The sequence below is a fragment of the Theropithecus gelada genome, chromosome 20 (genome assembly GCF_003255815.1).
Source record: "Theropithecus gelada isolate Dixy chromosome 20, Tgel_1.0, whole genome shotgun sequence".
NCBI lineage: Eukaryota > Metazoa > Chordata > Mammalia > Primates > Cercopithecidae > Theropithecus > Theropithecus gelada.
The window spans coordinates 38,765,501-38,788,822 of record NC_037688.1 but is presented as its reverse complement, the minus strand read 5'-3'; the positions used below and the strand labels follow the sequence as shown (position 1 = coordinate 38,788,822).

Below are 23,322 nucleotides of genomic sequence, written 5' to 3'. Positions count from 1 at the left end.
CGGGGGTCCTGGGCCTTGGGCCAGCTCACCAGACCTTTGTTCCCCATCAGCCTTTCACCCCCAGTTTGTGAGTCATCCCCAAAAGAGCCAGGAAAAAAGTGACTCCATTGTCTCCTGAGTATCTTTGTTTCTTCCTTCCCTGGCATTTCTCCCTGACACCCAAGTATGACCTGCCACCTAGAAGACGTGCCTCAGGGACAAAGCTGGACACATGGGCGGTCCTTCTCTGTGTAATTCCAAGCAAGCAGCTTTCTTCTCCGAGACTCAGGGCCCTGAGCTTTAGAACAAAAACTAAAACAAGAATCGGTTTACAGATGGGCTGCAGAAAGTAGCCGTAAATTAAGAATTTTAGGACAAAACTCTGCAAACTGCAGCCAGCGGGGCATATCTCACCGGCTGCCTGTTTTTGTAAATAGAGGTTTGTTGGAATACAGACACTGACCCCTGCTCTAGGAGGCCACTGGCCAGTCCCCAACCTCCCAGCCTGACTTCTCACTTCTGAACCAAATTTCCCAAGGGTGGTGACAATAATTACAAAACAAACATGCAAATAAAACTGAATCAATGTGGAATCATTGAGGCAATGGTCTTGACTTTCAGGGAAAATAAAATAGAAACAAACAAACCAAATGCCATGCAGGTGCCTCACAGTGCAGTGCGGCTGCCTCTTCAGGGCCAATATTGTTCCATTCCAGGACAGCGTTTTAGATTTGCAGATCCAAGAGGTCCATTAAAATCTTCTCAATTCTCCACAGAGATGCCAGGCTCCAGACCATTAAATATTCATTCAGTCACCCCTTTGGCAAGTCCTCAGGAGCACTGGCTGCTGGCCAGGCCTTGTGATGGCTTGGGAATATAATTTACATAAAATTCACCCAATGTAAGTGCACAATTTGTTGATTTCAGTAAATGTATAGGGTTATGTAACCATCACTGCAATTCACATTTAGAACAGCTTTGTCACCCCAAAAGGTTCTTTCTTGCCCATTTAAAGTCAATCCCCACTTCCAACCCCAGTCCCTGCCAACACAGCAGTGATTGCAGGGGACAAGTTGCTGCCTTTGGAATGAACAGGCCATTTGGGGAGATGGCATCAACCATGTAAATGCACAAGTAGAAATATAAGTGTGAATTATGGGGAGACATAGGGCTGGGGAAGATCAAGAGAAGGGGGGCCTCTCTGCTGCAGTGGTGCCTAGCCTCTCTGCTGAGAATGGGGGACGGGAAGGACTGCACACTGAGCACCTGCGAAGGCTCTGAGGTGGGACAGTGGTGTCATTTTATTGCAATCATTTTATAACAACCATTGACTGTGTGTCTGGAGCATGTTGAGTTGGGGGTGGGGGAGAATGGTTAGAGATGAGGGTAGAGGAGGTTGGCAGCAGGTTGACAGGGCCTTATAGGAGTTGGGGCAAGGCTGGGATGTGGGAGGGCTTTACATAGGAGAATGATGATCTGTTTTATGATGTGTGTGTGTGTGTGTAATGGAGTCTCGCTCTGTTGCCCAGGCTGGAGTGCAATGACGTGATCTCAGCTCACTACAACCTCCACTTCCCGGGTTCAAGCGATTTTCCTGCCTCAGCCTCCCGAGTAGCTGGGCTTACAGGCACCCACCACCATGCCTGGCTATTTTTTGTAGTTTTAATAAAGATGGGGTTTTGCAGGCCGGGCGCGGTGGCTCAAGCCTGTAATCCCAGCACTTTGGGAGGCCGAGACGGGCGGATCACGAGGTCAGGAGATCGAGACCATCCTGGCTAACACAGTGAAACCCCGTCTCTACTAAAAATACAAAAACTTAGCCGGGCGAGGTGGCAGGCGCCTGTAGTCCCAGCTACTCGGGAGGCTGAGGCAGGAGAATGGCGTGAACCCGGGAGGCGGAGCTTGCAGTGAGCTGAGATCCGGCCACTGCACTCCAGCCTGGGTGACAGAGCGAGACTCCGTCTCAAAAAAAAAAAAAAAAAGATGGGGTTTTGCCATGTTGGCCAGGCTGGTCTCGAACTTCTGACCTCAAGTGATCCTCCCGCCTCGGCCTCCCAAAGGGCTGAGATTACAGACATGAGCCACTGTGCCCAGCCTGTTTCGAAAGAACAGGAGGCAAGGCCCAGGGACTCACGCCTGTAATCCCAGCACTTTGGGAGACTGATGTGGGCAGATTACTCGAATTCAGGAGTTTGAGACTAGCCTGGGCAACATGAGGAAACCCCTTCTCTACAAAAAATACAAAAAATAGCCAGACATGGTGGTGCCTGCATGCAATCCCAGCTACTCAAGAGGCTGATGTGGGAGGATTGCCTGAGCCCGAGGAGGTCAAGGCTGCAGTGAGCTGTGATTGCACCACTGTACTCCAGCCTGGGCAAAACAGCAAGACCCTGTCTCTACAAAAAAAGTAAAATGAAAAACATTTTATTTTTATTTTTCAAATTTACTTTATTTTATTTTTTATTTTTTGAGACAGAGTCTCGCTCTGTTACCCAGGCTGGAGTGCAGTGGTATGTATGGTCTCAGCTCCCTGCAACCTCCACCTCCTGGGTTAAAATGATTCTCCTGTCTCAGCCTCCTGGGTAGCTGGGATTACAGGTGTGCACCACCACATCTGGCTAATTTTTGTATTTTTAGGAGAGATGGGGTTTCACCGTGTTGGTGAGGCTGGTCTCAAACTCCTGACCTCAGGTGATCCGCCTGCCTTAGCCTCCCAAAACGCTGGGATTACAGACTTGAGTCGCCATGCCTGGCCTTAAAATGAAAAATAAATAAAAATTTAAAAATTTAATTTAAATTGATGAGGCTGGACACGGTGGCTCATGCCTGTAATCACAGCACTTTGGGAGGCTGAGGCAGGCAGATCACTTGAGATCAGAAGTTCGAGACCAGACTGGCAAACATGCCGAAACCCCATCTCTACTAAAAATACAAAAATTAGCCATGGATGATGGCACGTACCTGTAATCCCAGCTACTCAGCAGGCTGGGGCAGAAGAATTGTTTGAACCTGGGAGGTGGAGGTTGCAGCGAGCTGAGATTGTGCCACTGCACTCCAGCCTGGGCAACAGAGTGAAAATGTGTCTCAAAAAAAAAAAAAAAATTAAAATTAAAATTAAATTTTAAAAAATGAAGATACTAGGTAACAGACATGACAGGACTTTGAGATATTTGTCACCCTCATCCTTGAATCCATCAATTTGGAGTGTCGCGGAAGGCAGTGCAGGGGCCAGAAAGATTTCAGGGCGGGGAAGACAGCTCTGTGCTCTCCCTGTGGAGAATCCTCCAGACGGAGGAGGCGTGGGACTCTAGGCCCTGGGGAAGCCTGGACGGAGGTGTGGAGGGTAGGCTGGGAAACGACTCCCAAGGAAGAGGAACGCGGAGCCCATTGCCGTGGGTGAGAGAGAGGCCTTATGGTTGCAAACGCAGAGCCTGTCCTCTGCCCACCTGGGGGCTGTCCTGGTGTCCTTCCCTCCACAGACCCCTATGCCTTGTTCCGAGCACGAAGAAACAGCAGCAGGGACGTCTACCAGCCACCTCTCACCGCTGCCGTTGAGAAGATGAAAACCACCCACCTCAAGGAACAGAAAGCATTTGCCCTCATCAGAGAAATCCTGGGTAGGCAACCTTCCAACTCGCTGGCTCTCAGCACAGCCTGAAACAGACAGACACCGTTACGGTGCTATTTTTGATAAGTCCCGCTCGTCTTTTGGGCCTCAGTTTCCCCGGATATCAGCACACTCCAGCTTTTCCCCTACTCTTAAAATCCTTCAGTGGCCCCTCATGACCCTTAAGACAAAACCCAAACCCCCTCCTGTGGCTTTACCCGCTTCAAGTGCCTGCTGCCGGCTCCAGCGCCCCACGTTGTCCTCACATTGGCTTCTGTAGCACCTGGGACCTGCACCCCGTCCTCGCCCCAGGCTTCTGCCTGGGCAGTTCCATGTCATTGGCCTGGAGTCTGCTCACTCCTCCCCCCCAGCTTTTCTTCTGGCTAATTCCTTTTATTCTTCTTATTTATTTATTTATTGGAGACAGAGTTTCACTCTGTCACCTAGGCTGGAGGGCAGTGGCACAATCTCGGCTCACTGCAACCTCTGCCTCTGGGGTTCAAGCCATTCTCTCACTTCAGCCTCCTGAGCAGCTGGGATTACAAGTGTGCACCACCACACCCAGCTAAATTTTGTGTTTTTAATAGAGATAGGGTTTTACCATGTTGGCCAGGCCGGTCTCGAACTCCTGACCTCTGGTGATCTGCCTGCCTTGACCTTCCAAAATGCTGGGATTACAGGCGTGAGCCACCATGCTCAGCCTTTTTAAAGATTTTTAAATTTTGTTTTGTTTTGTTTTGTTTGTTTTGAGATGGAGTTTCTCTCTTGTTACCTGGGCTGGAGTGCAATGGCGTGATCTCAGCTCACCGCAACCTCCGCCTCCTGGGTTCAGGCAATTCTCCTGCCTCAGCCTCCCAAGTAGCTGGGAGTACAGGCATGCACCACCATGCCCAGCTAATTTTGTATTTTTTTTTTAGTAGAGATGGGGTTTCTCCATGTTGGTCAGGCCAGTTTCAAACTCCCGATCTCAGGTAATCCACTCGCCTCGCCCTCCCAAAGTGCTGGAATTACAGGCGTGAGCCACCGCACCCGGCCTAAGATTTTTAAATTTTTTATTTAATTTTTAATTTTATTTTTTGAGATACAGTTTTACTCTGTCATTCAGACTTGAGTGCAGTGCCACAATCCCGGCTCACTGTAACCTCCGCCTCCCAGGTTCAAGCAATTCTCCTGCCTCAGCCTCCCGAGCAGCTGGGACCACAAACGCACACCACCATGCCCGGATAATTTTTGTTTTTTTGGTAGAGATGAGGTTTTGCCATGATGGTCAGGCTGATCTTGAACTCCTGACCTCAAGTGATCTGCCCTCCCTGGCCTCCCAAAGTACTGGGATTACATATGTGAGCCACCGCGCCTGGCCTAATTCCTCGTATTCTTTAAATCTCAGCCTAAGCACTGTGTCTGCAGCGTGGCTTCCCTGGCCCCTCTGATGAAAAGCCTTCACACCTCAGGGAGCCTCTGAGTCTGGATTTCCCAGAGCAGATTTGGGTGCAAGTAGCTGATTTGGGAGGAGGTCCTGGAAAGCACTGGTTGGAGGAGAGAGGGCAGTGGAGAGGGAAGGAAGCCGACAGAGGGTGCCTGATAGGTGGGTTTTAGGTGGGCCGCTGGGATTCAGTCCCACTGTGGACCTTGGAGAGAGCGTGTAGTGCATGCCCCCATGGTGTCCTACTCATTGGCGTCCATTCAAGTCTTCTGAGACAGTTGGGGGAAAGGGGGAGGGTCTTGGAATGCAGATTCCCAGGCCTGGGAACCAGAGGTTCTGGTTCACTAGGAACCTGATCCCTCATGTGATTGTGATGTCCAGCCTCCCACACTAAATATTTGCACCTAAAAGATCCTCTACGTCACACTCACCTGTCTCCAACAAGACAGGTGAGCACCATGAGGGGCAGGAACGTGTTTGTCTTCACCATCATACCCTCAGCCATGCAAAGTGGCAAGTGCCCCATTTTTAAAAATGCTATTTAAGAAATAATGTAGCAAACACTGTTTTTGTGTTTTTTGTTTTTTGTGGTTTTTTTTGAGATGGAGTCTTGCTCTGTTTCCCAGGCTGGAGTGCAATGGCACGATCTCAGCTCACTGCAACCTCTGCCTCCTGGGTTCGAGCAATTCTCCTGACTCAGCCTCCCAGGTAGCTGGGACTACAGGCGTGCACCACCATACCTGGCTAATTTTTGCATTTTTAGTAGAGAGGGGGTTTCACCATGTTGGCCAGGCTGGTCACGAACTTCTGACCTCAGGTGATCTACCAGTCTCGGCCTCCCAAAGTGCTGGGATTACAGGCATGAGCCACAGTGCCCGGCCTGCAGACACAGCTTTATGTGCCTTCTATTTTTTTTTCTTTTTTTTGAGATGGAGTCTTGTTCTGCCACCCAGGCTGGAGTGCCGTGGCATGATCTCAGCTCACTGCAACAACTGCCTCCCAGGTTCAAGCGATTCTTCTGCCTCAGCCTCCTGAGTAGCTGGAATTACAGGCGTGCACCACAATGCCCAGCTCATTTTTGTATTTTTAGTAGAAACAGGGTTTCACCATGTTGGCCAGGCTGGTCTTGAACTCCTGGCCTCAAGTGATCCACCCGCCTGGGCCTCCCAAAGTACTGGGATTACAGACACAAGCGACCACACCGGCCAGTGCTTTCTAATAGTAACTGATCCCCTCATCACAGAATTGTTATTCCCATTTCATAGATGGCGAGAGCGAGGCATGGAGGGATAGAGTCACTTGTGAAGGGCACCTGGATGAGATGTGGCAGAGCTGGGATTTGGACCCAGGCAGGAGATCCCATGGTCTGTGACTTTACTCCTCTCTGCTGCCTCTATAAAGATTGGTTCCATTGTCACCACAGGGGCAAGGGGCTGGTCTAGGAAGCCTTTCCACTTCCTGAACTGGACTGGGTGGGAGTCATGGATCCTGCCTGACTGGGGGCTGTGCCTCCCTCCCCAGCATACCTGGGCTTCCTGTGGATGCTACTGCTCGTGGCCTATGGGCAGAGGGACCCCAGCGCCTACCACCTCAACAGACACCTCGAGCACAGCTTCACCAGAGGCTTCTCAGATGTGCTGGGCTTCCGAGAGTTCTTCGAGTGGGCCAACACCACCCTCGTGAGCAACCTATATGGTCACCCCCCAGGTAAGTCCTGCAGCCCTGGGGCTATGTCAGCCTCCTTGTGCCTTCTCCTGGCTAGGAACAGACATAGAGCACTGTCAGCGTTAGCGTCGTAAGAAAACCAGGCGGAGTGTGGTGGCTCACACCTGTAATCCCAGCCCTTTGGGAGGCTGAGGCAGGAGGATTGCTTGAGGCCAGGAATTCGAGACCAGCCTGGCAACATGGCAAGACCCTGCCTCTACGAAAAATACAAAAATTAGCCGCGTGTGATGCCTCATGCCTGTAATCCCAGCAACTCAGGAGGCTGAGGTGGAAGGATTGCTTAAGCCCAGGAGGCAGAGCCTGCAGTGAGCCAAAATTGCACCACTGCACTCCAGCCGGGCAGATAGAGCAAGACTGTGTCTTAAAAACAAAAAAACAAAAAACAGAGAGAGAGGCCGGGCGCAGTGGCTCACGCCTGTAACCCCAGCACTTGGGAGGCCGAGGCGGGCAGATAACTTGAGGTCAGGAGTTTGAGACTAGCCTGGCCAACCTGGTGAAACCCCGTCTCTACTAAAAATACAAAAATTAGCCAGGTGTGTTGTCACGTGTCTATAATCTCAGCTACTTGAGCGGCTGGGGCAGGAAAATTGCTTGAACCTGGGAGGCAGAGGTTGCAGTGAGCTGAGATCATGACATTGCACTCCAGCCTGGGTGAAAAAGTGAGACTCCGTCTCAAAAAAAGAAAAACAAAAAGATAGGAAGGAAGGAAGGAGGGAGGGAAGAGAGAGAGGGAGGGAAGGAAGGAAGGAGGGAGGGAAGAGAGAGAGGGAGGGAAGGAAGGAAGGAGGGAGGGAAGAGAGAGAGGGAGGGAAGGAGGGAAGGAGGGAAGGGAGGGAGGGAGGGAGGAAGGAAGGAAGGAAGGAAGGAAGGAAGGAAGGAAGGAAGGAAGGAAGGAAGGAAGGAAGGAAGGAAGGAAGGAAGGAGAGAGAAAAGAAAACCTAAACACCCCAGGAGGAGTGGCTCACAGCTGTAATCCCAGCACTTTGGGAAGCCGAGACAGGTGGATCATTTGAGGTCAGGAGTTTCAGACCAGCCTAACATGGTGAAACCACATCTCTACTAAAAATACAAAATTAGCTGGGTGTGTTTGTGCACGCCTGTAGTCCCAGCTACTCAGGAGGTTGAGGCAGGAGAATCCCTTAAACCTGGGAAGCAGAGATTGTAGTGAGTTGAGATTGTGCCCTTGCATTCCAACCTGGGTGACAAGAGTGAAACTCTGTCAAGAAAGAGAGACAGAGAAAGAGAGAGAGAGAGAGAAACAGGAAGGAAGGAAGTGAGGAGGGAGGGAGAGAAGGAAGGAAGAAGAAAGAAAAAGAAAGAGAGAAAGAAAGAAAGGAAGGAAAAGCAGAAGATGGAGGAGGAGGAGAAGAAGAAGAGGAGGAGGAAGGAGAAGAAGAAGAAGAAAAGGAAGGAAGGAAGGAAAGAAGGAAGGAAGGAAGGAAGGGAACCAATCAATAACCACAGTATCAGATGCTATGAAGGAGGGACTCTCAGAAGGCTGGGTATACACAAGCAGGGACTCTCCACCTCCCTTACCCTGATGCAGAGTGGAGAACCTCCTAAGTGAGTAATAACAGAGCTTGAACCAGCTAGGCAAAAACAGCGTGCCAGGCAGAATGAACAACATGAGAAAAGCTCAGCCTCTCACGCCATGGGATACATGTTCTTGGAACCGCAGTGTGTTGAGTGTGACTCTCGTCTAGGGTGTGAGTTAAGGATCAGTGAGAAGCAAACCAGGAGAGATGAACGGGCCACATCGTGAAGGATCTCAGGAGTGAGTATCTCATCCTCGAGGAAATGAGGCGCCATTGAATGTCTACATGAAGCTGTGGCATAAATCTGTGGTATAGAAGGATGACTCTAGAAGCATCTGGAAGTTGGAATAAAGGGTGGGCAAGTTGGCCGGGCACAGTGGCTCACACCTGTAATCCCAGCACTTTGGGAGGCCGAGTTGGGTGGATCACCTGAGGTCAAGAGTTTGAGACCAGCCTGGTCAACATGGAGAAACCTCATCTCTACTAAAAATACAAAAAATTAGCCAGGTGTGGTGGCATGTGCCTGTAATCCCAGCTACTTGGGAGATGGAGGCAGGAGATTCGCTTGAACCCAGAAGGTGAAGGTTGCAGTGAGCCAAGATCCCGCCATTGCACTCTAGCATGGGCAACAAGAGCGAAACTCTGTCTAAAAAAAAAAAAAAAAAAAAAGGTGGGGGGAGGGGGTGGGCAAGTTAGGATGCTGAGAACACAGGATGAGGGCTGGTGCAGGGACTAGGAAAAGTGGTGATGGAGAGAAGGGGATGGGGACATAAGACATGGAAACAGGATGGATAGGATGTAGTAACCATGGGATAGAGGATTGAGGAGAAAGGGCACAGGCATGTCCAGACTGATGACAGGGTGGTGGGGTTCCATTCCCTAAGAGAAGTTGCGCAGGACGCACAGTAGTTTCCAGTTGGAGAGATGGTGAGGTTATTTGGATAAATGTAGCCTATAGTTGGCCATAAACTTCTCTCGGCTGTCTCTATAATGGGTATGCTGAAGTTCACATTAGCCTCGGGCCAGGGAGCTTGGAATGTGTTAAGATTATTTTGACTGCTAGATTTACCCACCTGGTTTTTCTTTTTAGGCTTTATCACTGATGGGAACTCCAAGCTGGTTGGCAGTGCCCAGATTCGTCAAGTGAGGGTCCGGGAAAGCTCTTGCCCTCTTGCCCAGCAGCTGCAGGCATCTCTCAACGGATGCCGTGCGCCATATTCCCTGGATGCTGAAGACCTGGCAGATTACGGGGAAGGCTGGAATGCCACCGCCCTCGGTAATGGCAGTAGCTTTCCCCATGCTTGGCAGTACCAGAGCCAGGACCAACGTCGAGGGTATCCCATCTGGGGCAAACTCACTGTGTATCGGGGAGGAGGCTACGTGGTCCCCTTGGGGACTGATCGCCAAAGCACGTCAAGGTAAGGTTGACTTGATTCATTTGTAGCTGAGTAAAGTCTTTTGCTAGAGTCCACATCTGCTTGGGGAATGTAGTCTTCAAAACAGGGCTGGACCAAGTTCATTCAGGTCCTTGTGGGAGGGCCTGGTGAATTCAGAATCATGCAGGTTGTATTTTCAGGTACCTGGGAACTGAGCCATCTCAGAATTGGAAGGAAAGTCTCTCTCTAGCATTCACAGCCTGGTTGCCTCTGCTAGCGCCAGTCCAGAGATGGGGAGCTCACTACCACTCAAAGCAGTCCACCCTTAGACAAGAGGGAAGTAGTTAAGGATCTGTCAAGAATTCTGCAAAGTCTGAGGTTTTACCCTCGTTGTAAGCCAACAAGCTAACCTGTTAACTGTTTCGTGGATGCTGGCAGAAGACACAAGATTCCTGGGTCAGAGACAAAGGACTTTGTTACAGCAAAAGTCATAGCAGAACATTACATTGGTTTGAGTCAGTTCGCAACAAAGGGCCATGAAAGATGCCTGCTTGTGCCTGCAATACTGAGCCTGGGGCATTTGATGCTTTTGCAGCAGCAGAAAGAAGCCTGGTCTTTGTCCAAAGGAAGGCATCACCTCATCCCACAAGGTTGCACACTGCAAATACAGCCCTAAGAAGTGACTTGGCTAAAGCACAAGCACAGTCTTGCATTCCAAGAATACCCAGTAAGAACGTTCAGGGATGCTCAGGGTCCATGCAGTCTGACTCAACATGCCCTTGACACAAGAGACCTAGATTTGAAACCCTGGCACTGCTGGATTACAAGCGTGGGCCATCGTGCCCGGCCTTCTTTTTTTCTTGGTTTTTTTTTTTTTTTTTTGAGACAGAGTCTTGCTCTGTTGCCTGGGCTGGAGTGCACTGGCATGATCTCGGCTTACTGCAACCTCCACCTCTCAGGTTCAAGCAATTCTTCTGCCCCAGCCTCCTGAGTAGCTGAGATTACAGGCACGTGCCACCACGCCTGGCTAAATTTTTTGTATTTTTAGTAGAGACAGGGTTTTACCAAGTTGGCCAGGCTGGTCTCAAACTCCTGACCTCAGGTGATCTGCCTGCCTCGGCCTCCCAAAGTGATGAGATTATAGGCATGAGCCACCATGCCTGGCCCTTTATTTCTTTTTTTGAGATAGTCTCACACCGTCACCCAGGCTGGAGTGCAGTGGCATGATCTTGACACACTGCAACCTCTGCCTCCTGGGTTCAAGCAATTCCCATCTCAGCCTCCTGAGAAGCTGGAATTACAGGCATGTGCCACCATGCCCAGCGAATTTTTGTATTTTTAGTAGAGATGGGGTTTCACCATGTTGGTCAGGCTGGTCTCGAACTCCTGACCTCAGATAATCCACCTACCTCGGCCTCCCAAAGTGCTGAGATTACAGGCGTGAGCCACCGCACCTGGCCATGCCTGGCTAATTTTTGTATTTTTGTGTCTTTAGCGGAGACGGGGTTTCACCATGTTGGCCAGGCTGGTTTCAAACTCCTGACCTCAGGGGATCCACCCGCCTCGGCCTCCCAAAGTGCTGGGATTATAGACATGAGCCACTGCACCCGAACTATGATTCTTCTAACACCATGGCTCTCAAACCATAAAAAGCATCCGAATCCCAGCAGGCTCATCAAAACACGCATTCTGGGCTCCCCTGAGAGTTTCTGACTCAGCAGGTCTAGGGCGGGCCTGAGAATCTGTATTTCCAACAAGTTCCCAGGTGATGCTGATGCTGTTGGTGTGGGGACCACACTTCGAGAATCTCTGCTCTCATGGACAGGAGATGAGGGGTGCCACCATATCACAGCGTGGGCTACAAAATGTGACCACTCCCAGGAGCAACCCTGGTGGCCTGGTGGCCCAGGGAGCAGAGCAGAAGCAGAGGGAGAAGTTGAGACAGGAAGCTCTGGCCTCGGTCAAGGGGCTGTGGGAACATGGAGCCCCTGCAGGGTAGAAGTGCCCCAATGCCACTCTTTTTCGCAGAATTCTCCGCTATCTCTTTGACAACACCTGGCTGGACGCCCTGACCAGAGCTGTGTTTGTGGAGTTCACTGTCTACAACGCCAACGTCAACCTGTTCTGCATTGTCACGCTGACGCTAGAGACCAGCGCCCTGGGTGAGTAGCCTCGCCTGGGAACCCTCTGCGGGGCTCCAGAAGACAGACACTCCTTCCCCTGGGCTGGGGTTCCTGACCTACCTGGGTGCAGCCACCCCAGGGCCAGAGCTCCAGAGCAAATAGTTGTTTAGTGAATCTAGGTGTGGGTCTTGGTTATCCTTGCAGCCGTGAGTCCCTGGGTCCCCGAAGGCAAAGCATTAGGGTCCTCCACCCTAATTCTCCCCATCTTTCTGGCCTGTTGCCCAAGTTATCCTAAAAGAGCTTACTGAGAGTCCAAAGGCAGCTTATCCATTGCCTAATCCCGAGCTTCCCAGTCCGCTGGGGTTGGCGGTGGCGAGCTGGCAGTGGTGGGCGAGGGAGAATGTGACCTGGTAACAGATCATATCAACTAATATAATATTTCACCATACATCAGCACACAGCATAAAGTACATTTTACATCATAATCTAGCACACATGCAACCAAGATGAAATGTTCACAAATAACATGTACTTTAACTCCATGAGGCCAGGCGTGGTGGCTCGCACCCATGATCCCAGCACTTTGGGAGGTCAAGGTGGAAGGACTCCTTGAGCCCAGAAGTCCAAGACCAGCCTGGGCAACATGGTGAGACCTGGTCTCTACAAAATTTAAAAAACAAAAAACTACATGTGATGGGCTCTCATATTTTGTGTTCTATTCTATTTATTCTTCTTCATGCCTCCTTTCCCCCTTTAAAATGCTGATCACAATCTACTAAAAACCAATTTATAGTCTGTTCAGCTAATGGTCAATTTACCTAATAGCCAACCTCCTCTCCATGGAATACCAAACTTTAAGAAAATATTAGATTACACTTTTAATTATGAAAGTAATACAGGCCGGGAGTGGTGGCTCATGCCTGTAATCCCAGCACTTTGGGAGGCCATTGCCGGTGGAGGGAAGGGGGCAGATCACCAGGTTAGGAGTTCAAGACCAGCCTGGCCAACATGGCGAAACCCTGTCTCTACTAAAAATACAAAAATTAGCTGGGCGTGCTGGTGGGCACCTGTAATCCCAGCTACTCAGGAGGCTGAGGCAGGAGAATTATGTGAACCCAGGAGGTAGAGGTTGCAGTGAGCTGAGATCATGCCATTGCACTGCAGCCCGGGTGACAAGAGCAAGACTGCATCTCAAAAAAAAAAAAAAAAAAAGAAATATATATTTGTGTGTCTGTGTGTATGTGTGTGTGTGTTTTTTTTTTTTTAATTCAGAACTGTGAAAAGTGAAGGGCATTAAATTTCTGTTGTCATTCCCCATTGCTAATAGTTTCTTCCAAATCCTTTTTGGGTTTATTTGTATATCTTTTTAAAAATTTTATTATTATTATTTATTTATTTAGTTTTTGGAGACGCAGTCCTTCTCTGTCACCTAGGCTAGAGTGCAATGGCATGATCTCAACTCACTGCAGCCCCCACCTCCTGGGTTCAAGAGATTCTGTTACCTCAGCTTCCCGAGTAGCTGGGATTACAGGGATTCGCCACCACGCCCAGCTAAGTTTTATATTTTTAGTAGAGACGGGGTTTCTCCATGTTGGTCAGGCTGGTCTCAAACTGCTAACCTCAGGTTATCTGCCCGCTTTGGCCTCCCAAAGTGCTGGCATTATAGGCATGAGCCACCATGCCTGGCTTTATTTATTATTATTTTTTTTTAGATGGTGTCTCACTCTGTCGCCCAGGCTGGAGTGCAGTGGCGCAATCTCGGCTCACTGCAACCTCCGCCTCCTGGGTTCAAGCGGTTCTCCTGCCTCAGCCTCCCGAGTAGCTGGGACTACAGGTGCCTGCCACCATGCCCGGCTAATTTTTTGTATTTTTAGTAGAGACAGGTTTCACCACATTAGCCAGGATGGTCTCAATCTCCGGACCTCATGATCTGCCCACCTCAGCCTCCTAAAGTGCTGGGATTACAGGCATGAGCCAATGGGCCTGGCCCAAAATGGCTTTAAATGAACCAAGTGGGAGTCAATCGTCATTATATGGGCGGATGTGCTTTATCTGGAGGTGTCTGTGCCCAAAGGCCAACACCACATGCCGAGGGGAGGGGAGGACCTTCCACTGCAGCCCCTCCGCCCCTTCTGGTGCATCCGCTGTCTTCGGTGTCTACCACGTGTCCACGTTCAGTCCTTTGGGTCTGAAATAACTTTGGTTTTTCCTTGGCCCCAGCCAGCCCTCAAGGGGTTGAGCTTGAGTCATCTGACCTGATGGCTCCTGGTCAGAAGCCACGGCTCTGAGCGAGCAGGTGGCCCCGAGTGAGCAGAACGCGCTTTGCTCCCCAGGCACCTTCTTTACGCACGCGGCCCTGCAGAGCCTCTGCCTGTACCCCTTCACCGACGGCTGGCACCCCTTCTTGGTGGCGGCAGAGATCATCTACTTCCTCTTCCTCCTCTACTACATGGTGGTGCAGGTAAGGACCATGCTCATAGCTCATGAGCAGGGTTTGGGGTGCAGGGATGCCTGGTACCTCACCAACACCTCTCCCCTTCCTTGCAAATGGGATGGGAAAGGGATTTTTTCTTTTTCTTTTTTTTTTGAGACGGATTCTAACTCTGTCACCAGACTGGAATGCAGTGGCGCAGTCTTGGCTCACTGCAGCCTCCACCTCCTGGGTTCAAATGATGCTCCTGCCTCAGCGTCTTGAGTAGCTGGGACTACAGGTGTGCACCACCATGCCCTGCTAATTTTTGTGTTTTTAGTAGAGATGGGGTTTCACCATGTTGGCCAGGCTGGTCTCGAACTCCTGACCTCAAGTGATCTGTCTGCCTTGGTCTCCCAAAGTACTGAGATTACAGGCGTGAGCCACTGTGTCCGGCCTGTTTTCGTCATTTTGTCCAGGCTGTCTCGAACTCCTGGGCTCAAGTGATTATCACTCCTCAGCCTCCCAAAGTGTTGTGGAGTTGTGAGCCACCACGCTCAGCAATTTTTAAAATTATTTATATATATTTTTATTATTTTATTTTATTATTTTTTGACACAGAGTCTTGCTCTGTCACCAGGTTGGAGTGCAGTAGTACGATCTCGGCTCACTGCAACCTCCGCCTCCCAGATTCATGCCATTCTCCTGCCTTAGCCTCCTGAGTAGCTGGGACTGTTATGCCCAGACCGTTTGTTCCCCAAAGAAGACCACCAGAGTCCAGAGTCAAAGCCAAGCGGCAAGGATCTTTTACTGCAAGTTTGAACTTGGTCCCTCCATTCCACAGCATACAAGAGGGCCCCGAACAATGCGAGTGCTTGCTTTTTATAGCCCGATGTAAATAAGATACGTAAAGTTACAGAGGAACAAGGGAATTCTTTTGGTTACAGCATTACAATTGGTTTACATTTTAAGTTATACATTTAGCAGTTTTCTATTGGTTCCTGCGCTTTCAGTAAAACCACAAACGGCTGTGTCCTTATCGGGGACTTTTCCAGGTGGTGTTTGTACTGAGCTCAGGAAATTGAGAGATATATGGTGGGATGTGTTTGTACTGGGCCTGTTTGTGTTGAGCCCAGGGCTGAGGAATATGCTTTGTGTTGAGCCCGGGGCTGAGGAATGTGCTTTGTGTTGAGCCCGGGGCTGAGGAATGTGCCTGATTTCTTTCAGGACTACAGGCACCCGCCACCACTAATTTTTATATTTTTAGTAGAGACGAAGTTTCGCCATGTTGGCCAGAATGGTCTGGATCTCTTGACCTTGTGATCCTCCAGCCACTGCCTCCCAAGTGCTGGGATTACAGGCATGAGCCACTGTGCCCAGCCTAAATAATTTAGTTTTAATTGTGGGAAATATACATAACATAAAGTTTACCATTTTAACCACTTTTAAGTGTTTAGTGGCATTAGGTCCACTCACATCACTGTGCAACTGTCACTACCGTCCGTCTCCAGAAGGATGAACTCTTTTCATGTTGCAAAACTGCAGCCAGCCGGGTGTGGTGGCTCACACTTGTAATCCCAGCACTTTGGGAAGCAGAGGCGGGCAGATCACCTGAGGTCAGGAGTTCGAGACCAGCGTGGCCAACAAAGTGAAACCCCATCTCTGCTGAAAATACAAAAAGTAGCTGGATGTGGTGGCATACGTCTGTAATCCCAGCTACTCAGGGGGCTGAAGCAGGAGAATCGCTTGAACCCGGGAGGCGGAGGTTACATTGAGCCGAGATGGGGCCCACTGCACTCCAGCCTGGGCAGCACAGTGAGATTCCATCTCAAAAAAAAAAAAAAAAAAAAAAGAATTTCCTGGGGTTTAAATACCTTCTAGAGGTTTCCATTGGTTAGTTGGTGTACGTCCTATGTAAATGAAGAGGTTAAAGTGGAGTTACAAAGTCATTTACTCGGGGTACACCCTATGTAAATGAAGAAGATATTTCCTGTCATAGCTGAAGTGTTTGCATTTTTTTCATTCTTAGGTTCCCCGCTTCCAGGCCCTATTATCCAACGTCAGTGGGTCTGTGCACAAGGTTGGGGAGAGGCCCAAGCACTCTGTGCATGGGAGCCAGAGCTGGGGAAGCCTCTTGCCAGAGGGCCCTCCGGGGTGGGGAGGGAGCAGCCCTGGGGATGGGGGCAGTCATGGCCACAACCTCACGTTCCTTTTCCAGGGCAAGCGCATGAGAAAGCAGACGTGGAGCTATTTCCGCAGCAAGTGGAACCTTCTGGAGCTGGCCATCATCCTGGCCAGCTGGAGTGCCCTGGCGGTGTTTGTGAAGAGGGCTGTCCTGGCTGAAAGGGATCTCCAGCGCTGCCGGAACCACAGGGAGGAGTAAGTGGCTGTCTCCTCAGCCCCCCGGCTCCCCATACTGGCCCCTCTTCCTACAGCTCCGTTTGAGGCCCAGGGGTCAGAAGGAGGTTTTGGGATGCTGTGGACGCTCAGGGGATAAAGGGGCACGCCTAGCAGGCATAACTCTAGCTGCCACCTAGATTCAGGTGTGGGGCCAGCTGCAAGTGAGTACGATTGGAGATGACTCAGACAAAATAGAACATCTTGTGCAAATCTTCCCAAAACATAGGGCCATGTGGCATCCTGCTTAGGCTCCTCTTGGCCTTTGGGGGAGGCCCTTTGCAAGTATTAGGGCCCCAGTAAGCTCACTTGTAATCCCAGCACTTTGGGAGGCCGAGGCGGGTGGATCACGAGGTCAGGAGTTCGAGACCAGCCTGGCCAACATACTGAAACCCCGTCTGTACAAAAAATACAAAAATTAGCTGGGTGTGGTGGTGTGCACCTGTAATCCCAGCTACTGGGGAGGCTGAGGCAGGAGAATGACTTGAACCAAGGAGGCAGAGGTTGCAGTGAGCTGAGATCATGCAAGCCTAGATCAGCCCTAGGACCAATGGAAGGACACTAAGTGTCCACTATGTGGTAGGCAGGATGTATGCACCTGAGGAAACATCATCAGAATTGATGAAGGTCAGTGTTATCATCGCCTCATTTAACAAAGACATTGAAGGCCGGGCGCTGTGGCTCACGCCTGTAATCCCAGCACTTTGGGAGGCCGAGGCGGGCGGATCACAAGGTCAGGAGATCGAGACCATCCTGGCTAACACCGTGAAACCCCGTCTCTACTAAAAATACAAAAAAATTAGCCGGGCAAGGTGGCGGGCACCTGTAGTCCCAGCTACCCAGGAGGCTGAGGCAGGAGAATGGCGTGAACCCGGGAGGCGGAGCTTGCAGTGAGCGGAGATCGCGCCACTGCACTCCAGCCTGGGCGACAGAGCGAGACTCCGTCTCAAAAAAAAAAAAAAAAAAAAACAAAGACATTGAGGGCAGGCACTTAGGGTGTTTTGTTTTCAGAGTCTGGCTTTGTCATCCAGGCTGGAGTGCAGTGGCGTGATCTCAGCTCACTGTAAACTTTGCCTCCTGGGTTCAAGCTATTCTTGTGCCTCAGCCTCCCGAGTACCTGGGATTACAGGTGTACACCGTAATTCCCAGCATCCTCCTCCTCCTCCTCCTTCTCATCATCATCATCACCCCGCTGGGGGAACTGGGACGCCTCTTTTTCCCAGACCTGTTTCTGGACCTGATAGCCTATGAGATGATGATAAAACTAATCCCACCTCCTGAAATGCCGATCAGTCTAATCTTGCATTCAGATGAGTTCTGGCTGAACTGCTCAAGGTCTCTGAGACGCAGCCATCCCATTTTGATCCCACAGAGGCATCAGCTTCAGTGAGACAGCAGCAGCCGATGCCGCCCTTGGCTACATCATCGCCTTCCTGGTACTTCTGTCCACAGTGAAGCTTTGGCATCTGCTCAGGTTGAATCCCAAAATGAACATGATCACGGCAGCCCTACGCCGTGCCTGGGGCGACATTTCAGGCTTTATCATTGTCATCCTTACCATGCTCCTGGCTTACTCCATCGCGGTAAGTATCTGCTTTGGGACAAGCTTAGGGTGGGTCTCTGCAGAAGCCAAGGCTAATTGGTGGTGGGAAGTGGACAGTTAGGGTTAGGGAGACCCTGGGAACCCAAGGAAGGTGGTGGCTCTTCTGAGTACAGGGTCTCTTTGCTGTGAGCTCATGCACCAGTCATCTCAAATGGCAAAGGCTGGAGAGCTCAGGTGGGTGGGGTGAGGAGGCATAGGCTCTAGTGCTGAAATGCTCCAGGTTCAGGAAAAATTCCTTTCTACCTCTAGACCCCTCCTGGATGTGCCAGTTCTCCTGGCTTCCCAGCTGGTCAGAAGGCACAGGGCTAACTCCTAGACACACACAGAGCACTGCTGCCATGCTGGGGGATGGATGGGGCCACCACGTCCTTGAGTTGGGGCAGAGGTGGGGACGTGAAGGTAGATACATCCACAGGCCATGCCAGTGCTTGTTGTCCAAGATGTGACTCGTGAACTTGGGAGGGCCGATGCCACTTCACTCAGCACTTTAACAGTGAGAGCACATTGACAAGCATGGCCCTGTGTGACTAGAAAAACATAAATGAAAACATGAAATTGTTTTGTTTTGTTTTGTTTCATTTTGTTCTTTTGAGACGGAGTCTTGTTCTGCTGCCCTGGTTGGAGTGCAGTGGCACGATCTAGGCTCACTGTAACCTCCACCTCCCAGGTCCAAGCGATTCTCTTGCCTCAGCCTCCTGAGTAGCTGGGATTACAGGTGTGCACCACCACGCCTGGCTAATTTTGTATTTTTAGTAGAGGCAGGGTTTCACCAAGTTGGTCAGGCTGGTCTCGAGCTCCTGACTTCAGGTGATCCACCCACCTTGGCCCTTGGCCTCCCAAAGTGCTGGGATTACAGGCATGAGCGACTGTGCCTGGCTTTTTTTTTTTTTTTTTTTTTTTTTTTTTTTTGAGACAAAGTCTCACTCTGTTGCCCAGGCTAGAGTGCAGTGTCACGATCTCGGCTCACTGCAAGCTCTGCCTCCCAGGTTCAAGTGATTCTCCTGCTTCAGCCTCCCGAGTAGCTGGGGCTGCAGGCATGTGCCACGACACCCAGCCAATGTTTGTATTTTTGGTAGAAACAGTGTTTTACCATGTTGGCCAAGCTGGTCTCAAACTCCTGACCTCAGGTAATCTGCCCACCTCAGCCACCCAAAGTGCTGGGATTACAGGCGTGAGCCACCGTGCCCAGCCAAAAACATTAAATTTTCAATTATCTTTTATGATAATGTGAGACACAAAGACCCTCTTACATCCTGGCCTCCACCACCTCCTGATGTCCTTCTAAATACGCCCCGTACTGCCCACCGTGTTCCCATGCGAGCCCCGGCCTTCCACTCATCTCTGGCCTTTAGCACAATCCTGGCCCACACCCTACCCCAGGGCCTTCCCCATTCTCACCCTGGCTCCATCCCGTCTCTTGCCTTCCACTCCTTCCCAATCATCCCATCCACCAGCCCATCACATTCTAGTCCCCACTCCACCCCAACCCTTACCCAGCTCTGCCTCTCTGTCACCTCAGCCCTGACCGCCTTCCATCCCCGGCGCCACCCCATCTTCCTCTCCCACCCTCGGAAACAGGCGGCGTGCACTGAGGGAGTGATGGGGGTGAGTTCTGGAAAGCTGGAGTCTGTGATTTTGGTGAAAGCTCCCGTCTAAACCCTAATGTGGATTTCTTTAGTCCTCCCTGCAGTGTCTGGGCTGCAGCGACAGTGCAGTGTCCCATGGGACCAAAAGTCACCAACTCAGAGCCAGAGCCAAGGGCTGCTGGGCCTCCCTCTGACACCGCAGCCCTGGGAAAGTCTTGGGAGTGGGGAGTTGTGGTGAGGGGAAATGTGGTGAGGGGAGGGCCTCCCCCAGGCAGAAGCCCATCATCCGTTCAACCCAGTTCCCCAGAGCGAAGAATTTGGAGCCACAGAGTGCCCAGTTTCATTGCCAGGTATTTGGGCCACATCTGGAGAACACAGCCAGGTGGCTTAACAGGTGCCTGCGTGAGTCCCAGAGGCACCCTGGGCACTCCCTCATCCTGATGCACACAAAGATGGGCATCATCAACAGGCCGTGGACACAGCAAAGGTTCTGGACAAGGTCATCCAGGCAGCACCTCCAGAAACATGACACACACATGCACACACATGCACATGGATGCACACGCATGCACATGTGCACACATACACACGCACACGTATACACATACACATGTATGTGCACAGGCATGCACATATATACACACATGCACACATGCACACGTAAACACATAATACAAATATACACACATACATATGCGCACAAACACTACACATGGATACACACATACACATATACACATGCATATGCACACACATACACATATATACACATACATACACACAAGTGCATATGTGTAGATATTGATGGCCACAGGCATATACATGTACACTCTCACACAGACACACGTGTGGCCTTGCACGCACAGACCCACAGAGAGAAACACATGCATGCCATATAGAATCAGTTGTGGACCGGGTGCGGTGGCTCACGCCCATAATCCTAGCACTTTGGGAGGCCAAGGCGGGTGGATCACCTGAGGTCCTGAGTTCGAGGCCAGCCTGACCAACATGGAGAAACCCTGTCTCTATGAAAAATATAAAAATTAGCCAGACGTGGTGGTGCGTGCCTGTAGTCCTAGCTACTTGTGAGGCTGAGGCAGGAGAATCGCTTGAACCCACGAGGCGGAGGCTGCAGTGAGCTGAGATCGAACCATTGTACTCCAGCCTGGGTGACAGAGCAAGACTCCGTCTCACAAACAAACAAAAACCAGTTGTGTACGCACACCCACTTGCACACCCCTTTAGGTACAGTAGCTTGACCAGCCCGGCCAGGGCTGTGGCTGACACAGACTACCCACCCCACTGTGAAACAGCAGCTTTTGTGCTCCTTGGCAGCCTCCTTCCCTGTTCATGAGAATTCTTTCCATGACAGTCGAACTTAATGTTTGGTTGGAAACTCCGTTCCTACAAAACCCTCTTTGATGCGGCAGAGACGATGATCAGCCTTCAGCTGGGAATCTTCAACTACGAGGAGGTAATGGGGTGAGGGCACAGGTGCTGCCATCTACACTGAGCCTCTATGAAGATGAGAAAAAGCACTCCCTGCCCACCCCACCCTGTGCCATCCCTTGGGCCCATGACCTGGCAAGCATCAGGCAAGTTTGGACAAACAGAAATGCTCCCCCTCCCCTAGGTGGACACCCCTGCTAGAGCCCTCAGCTTGCCCTTGGGACCCCTGCTCACAGAGGAACATCGGGCACTGGCTACTCAGGGGAGGGCTGTAGAGGGGTCTCCCAAAGGAAACACCCCCTACCCTGGGCAGAAAGGGCAGCCGTCTTTAGAGGTGGCAGCCATGGAAAGTGAGGGGCTGCCCATTCCCTCCTTGCCCAGCTCTCTCAGCCCCAGGCAGAGGGGACCTTCCTGGCTCCAGGCTCTGCCTAGCTCTGAGGACCATTTTCCCTCTGAGGGTTTTCCAGTAGGGGAAGTGGCTGCTGGGACCCAGGACACTCGATGACCCTGGCTTTCTTTCTGACAGGTCCTGGACTATAGCCCAGTGCTTGGCTCCTTCCTCATTGGGTCCTGCATCGTTTTTATGACATTTGTGGTGCTGAACCTGTTTGTCTCTGTCATCCTGGTGGCCTTCAGTGAGGAGCAAAAATACTATCAGGTGAGTCACTTTGGCCTATTCCTCATCAGTCATTGATGCTGAACTATGAAGAGGCTGGAGCGGCATTAGACTTTAGAGGACTTGAGAGAGCATTGTAGCTCAGAGCCCTCATTTCACAGGAGGGGAAACTGAGGCATAGACGGAGGATATTAATTCTCCAAAATCACAAGCAAGTGAGGGCCAGGGCTGGTGTCAGAGCCAGGCCTCCTGATTCCCAGTTTGGGACTCTGTTCACAACACCAGCGACCTCCACCCTGAGTGCACCTTAGAATCACCTGGGGCCTTTTGGAAACAACGGCTGCCCCACCAGAGACCAATACCAACAGAGACCAACACCAACAGAGGAGACCAATACCAACAGAGACCAACACCAACAGAGACCAACACCAACAGAGACCAATACCAACAGAGACCAACACCAACAGAGACCAACACCAACCAAGACTAATAGCAACAGAGACCAACACCAGCAGAGACCAACACCAACAGAGGAGACCAATACCAACCAAGACCAATACCAACTGAGACCAACACCAACAGAGACCAACACCAACAGAGACCAATACCAACAGAACCTCTGGGGTAATGAGCCAGCCCTTGGTATGTTTGAAGTCTCTTTGGGAATTTTTTTTTTTTTTTTTTTTTGAGATGGAGTTTTTGCTCTTGTTGCCCAGGCTGGAGTGCAATGGCACAATCTTGGCTCACTGCAACCTCCACCTCCTGGGTTCAAGCAATTCTCTTGCCTCAGCCTCCCAAGTAGCTGGGATTACAGGCACCTGCCACCACACTCAGCTAATTTTTTTGTATTTAGTAGAAACAGGGTTTTACCACGTTGGTTAGGCTGGTCTTGAACTCCTGACCTCAGGTGATCCACCAACCTCGGCTTCCCTAAGTGCTGGAATTACAGGCGTGAGCCACCACCCCCAGCCCTCTCTTTGGGTAATTTTAATGTTAATGAACAGTCAAGGTTGAGAATGCATACTACGCTCCAAAACCTCAACCCATGTCTTCATGGCTCAGAGGGCAGCAAGCTGGGCACTCGTGGTCAACCTCACATCCATTTTTTTTTTCACAGAAAAAAAAATACAAATTTTTATTTCTACTAAACTCTCTAACACAGAACACTTTCTGACCAAATGTGTGGAGATTTTCACCAAGCAATTCTCCAGTCGGCTTGCTGGACTCCCTGCAGGAAGAGGGATATGAGCACATAGACTGCAGATTAATAACAGCCACCAGCACCACCCACAGAGCACTCTCTTCACAATGGAAGTTGTGCTGAAGGCTTCGCACATTTTATTTAATCCTCACAACAGCTCCGTGAAGTAGGTATAATTATTCACAACTTACAGAGAAGGAAACCAAGGCTCACAGAGTTGAAATCATTTACCTAGAACCACAGAGCTAGAAAGTAGGAAAGGTGGAATTTCAACCTGGGTCTGTCTGACTTG

At 50.6% G+C, this 23,322-nt stretch overlaps 1 protein-coding gene across 1 annotated transcript in view; it reads left to right on the top strand.

Annotated features, from left to right (window-relative positions):
• The window catches only part of PKD1L2 (polycystin 1 like 2), a 108,166-nt gene that overhangs the window by 79,061 nt on the left and 5,783 nt on the right, over positions 1–23,322 (top strand). Inside the window, exons 34-42 of the mRNA XM_025370608.1 lie at positions 3,459–3,596; positions 6,531–6,716; positions 9,360–9,687; positions 11,674–11,807; positions 14,102–14,229; positions 16,397–16,557; positions 17,948–18,158; positions 21,137–21,238; positions 21,740–21,871. Coding sequence (XP_025226393.1) covers positions 3,459–3,596; positions 6,531–6,716; positions 9,360–9,687; positions 11,674–11,807; positions 14,102–14,229; positions 16,397–16,557; positions 17,948–18,158; positions 21,137–21,238; positions 21,740–21,871 — 1,520 coding nt within the window. The remainder of the gene's footprint in view (positions 1–3,458; positions 3,597–6,530; positions 6,717–9,359; positions 9,688–11,673; positions 11,808–14,101; positions 14,230–16,396; positions 16,558–17,947; positions 18,159–21,136; positions 21,239–21,739; positions 21,872–23,322) is intronic.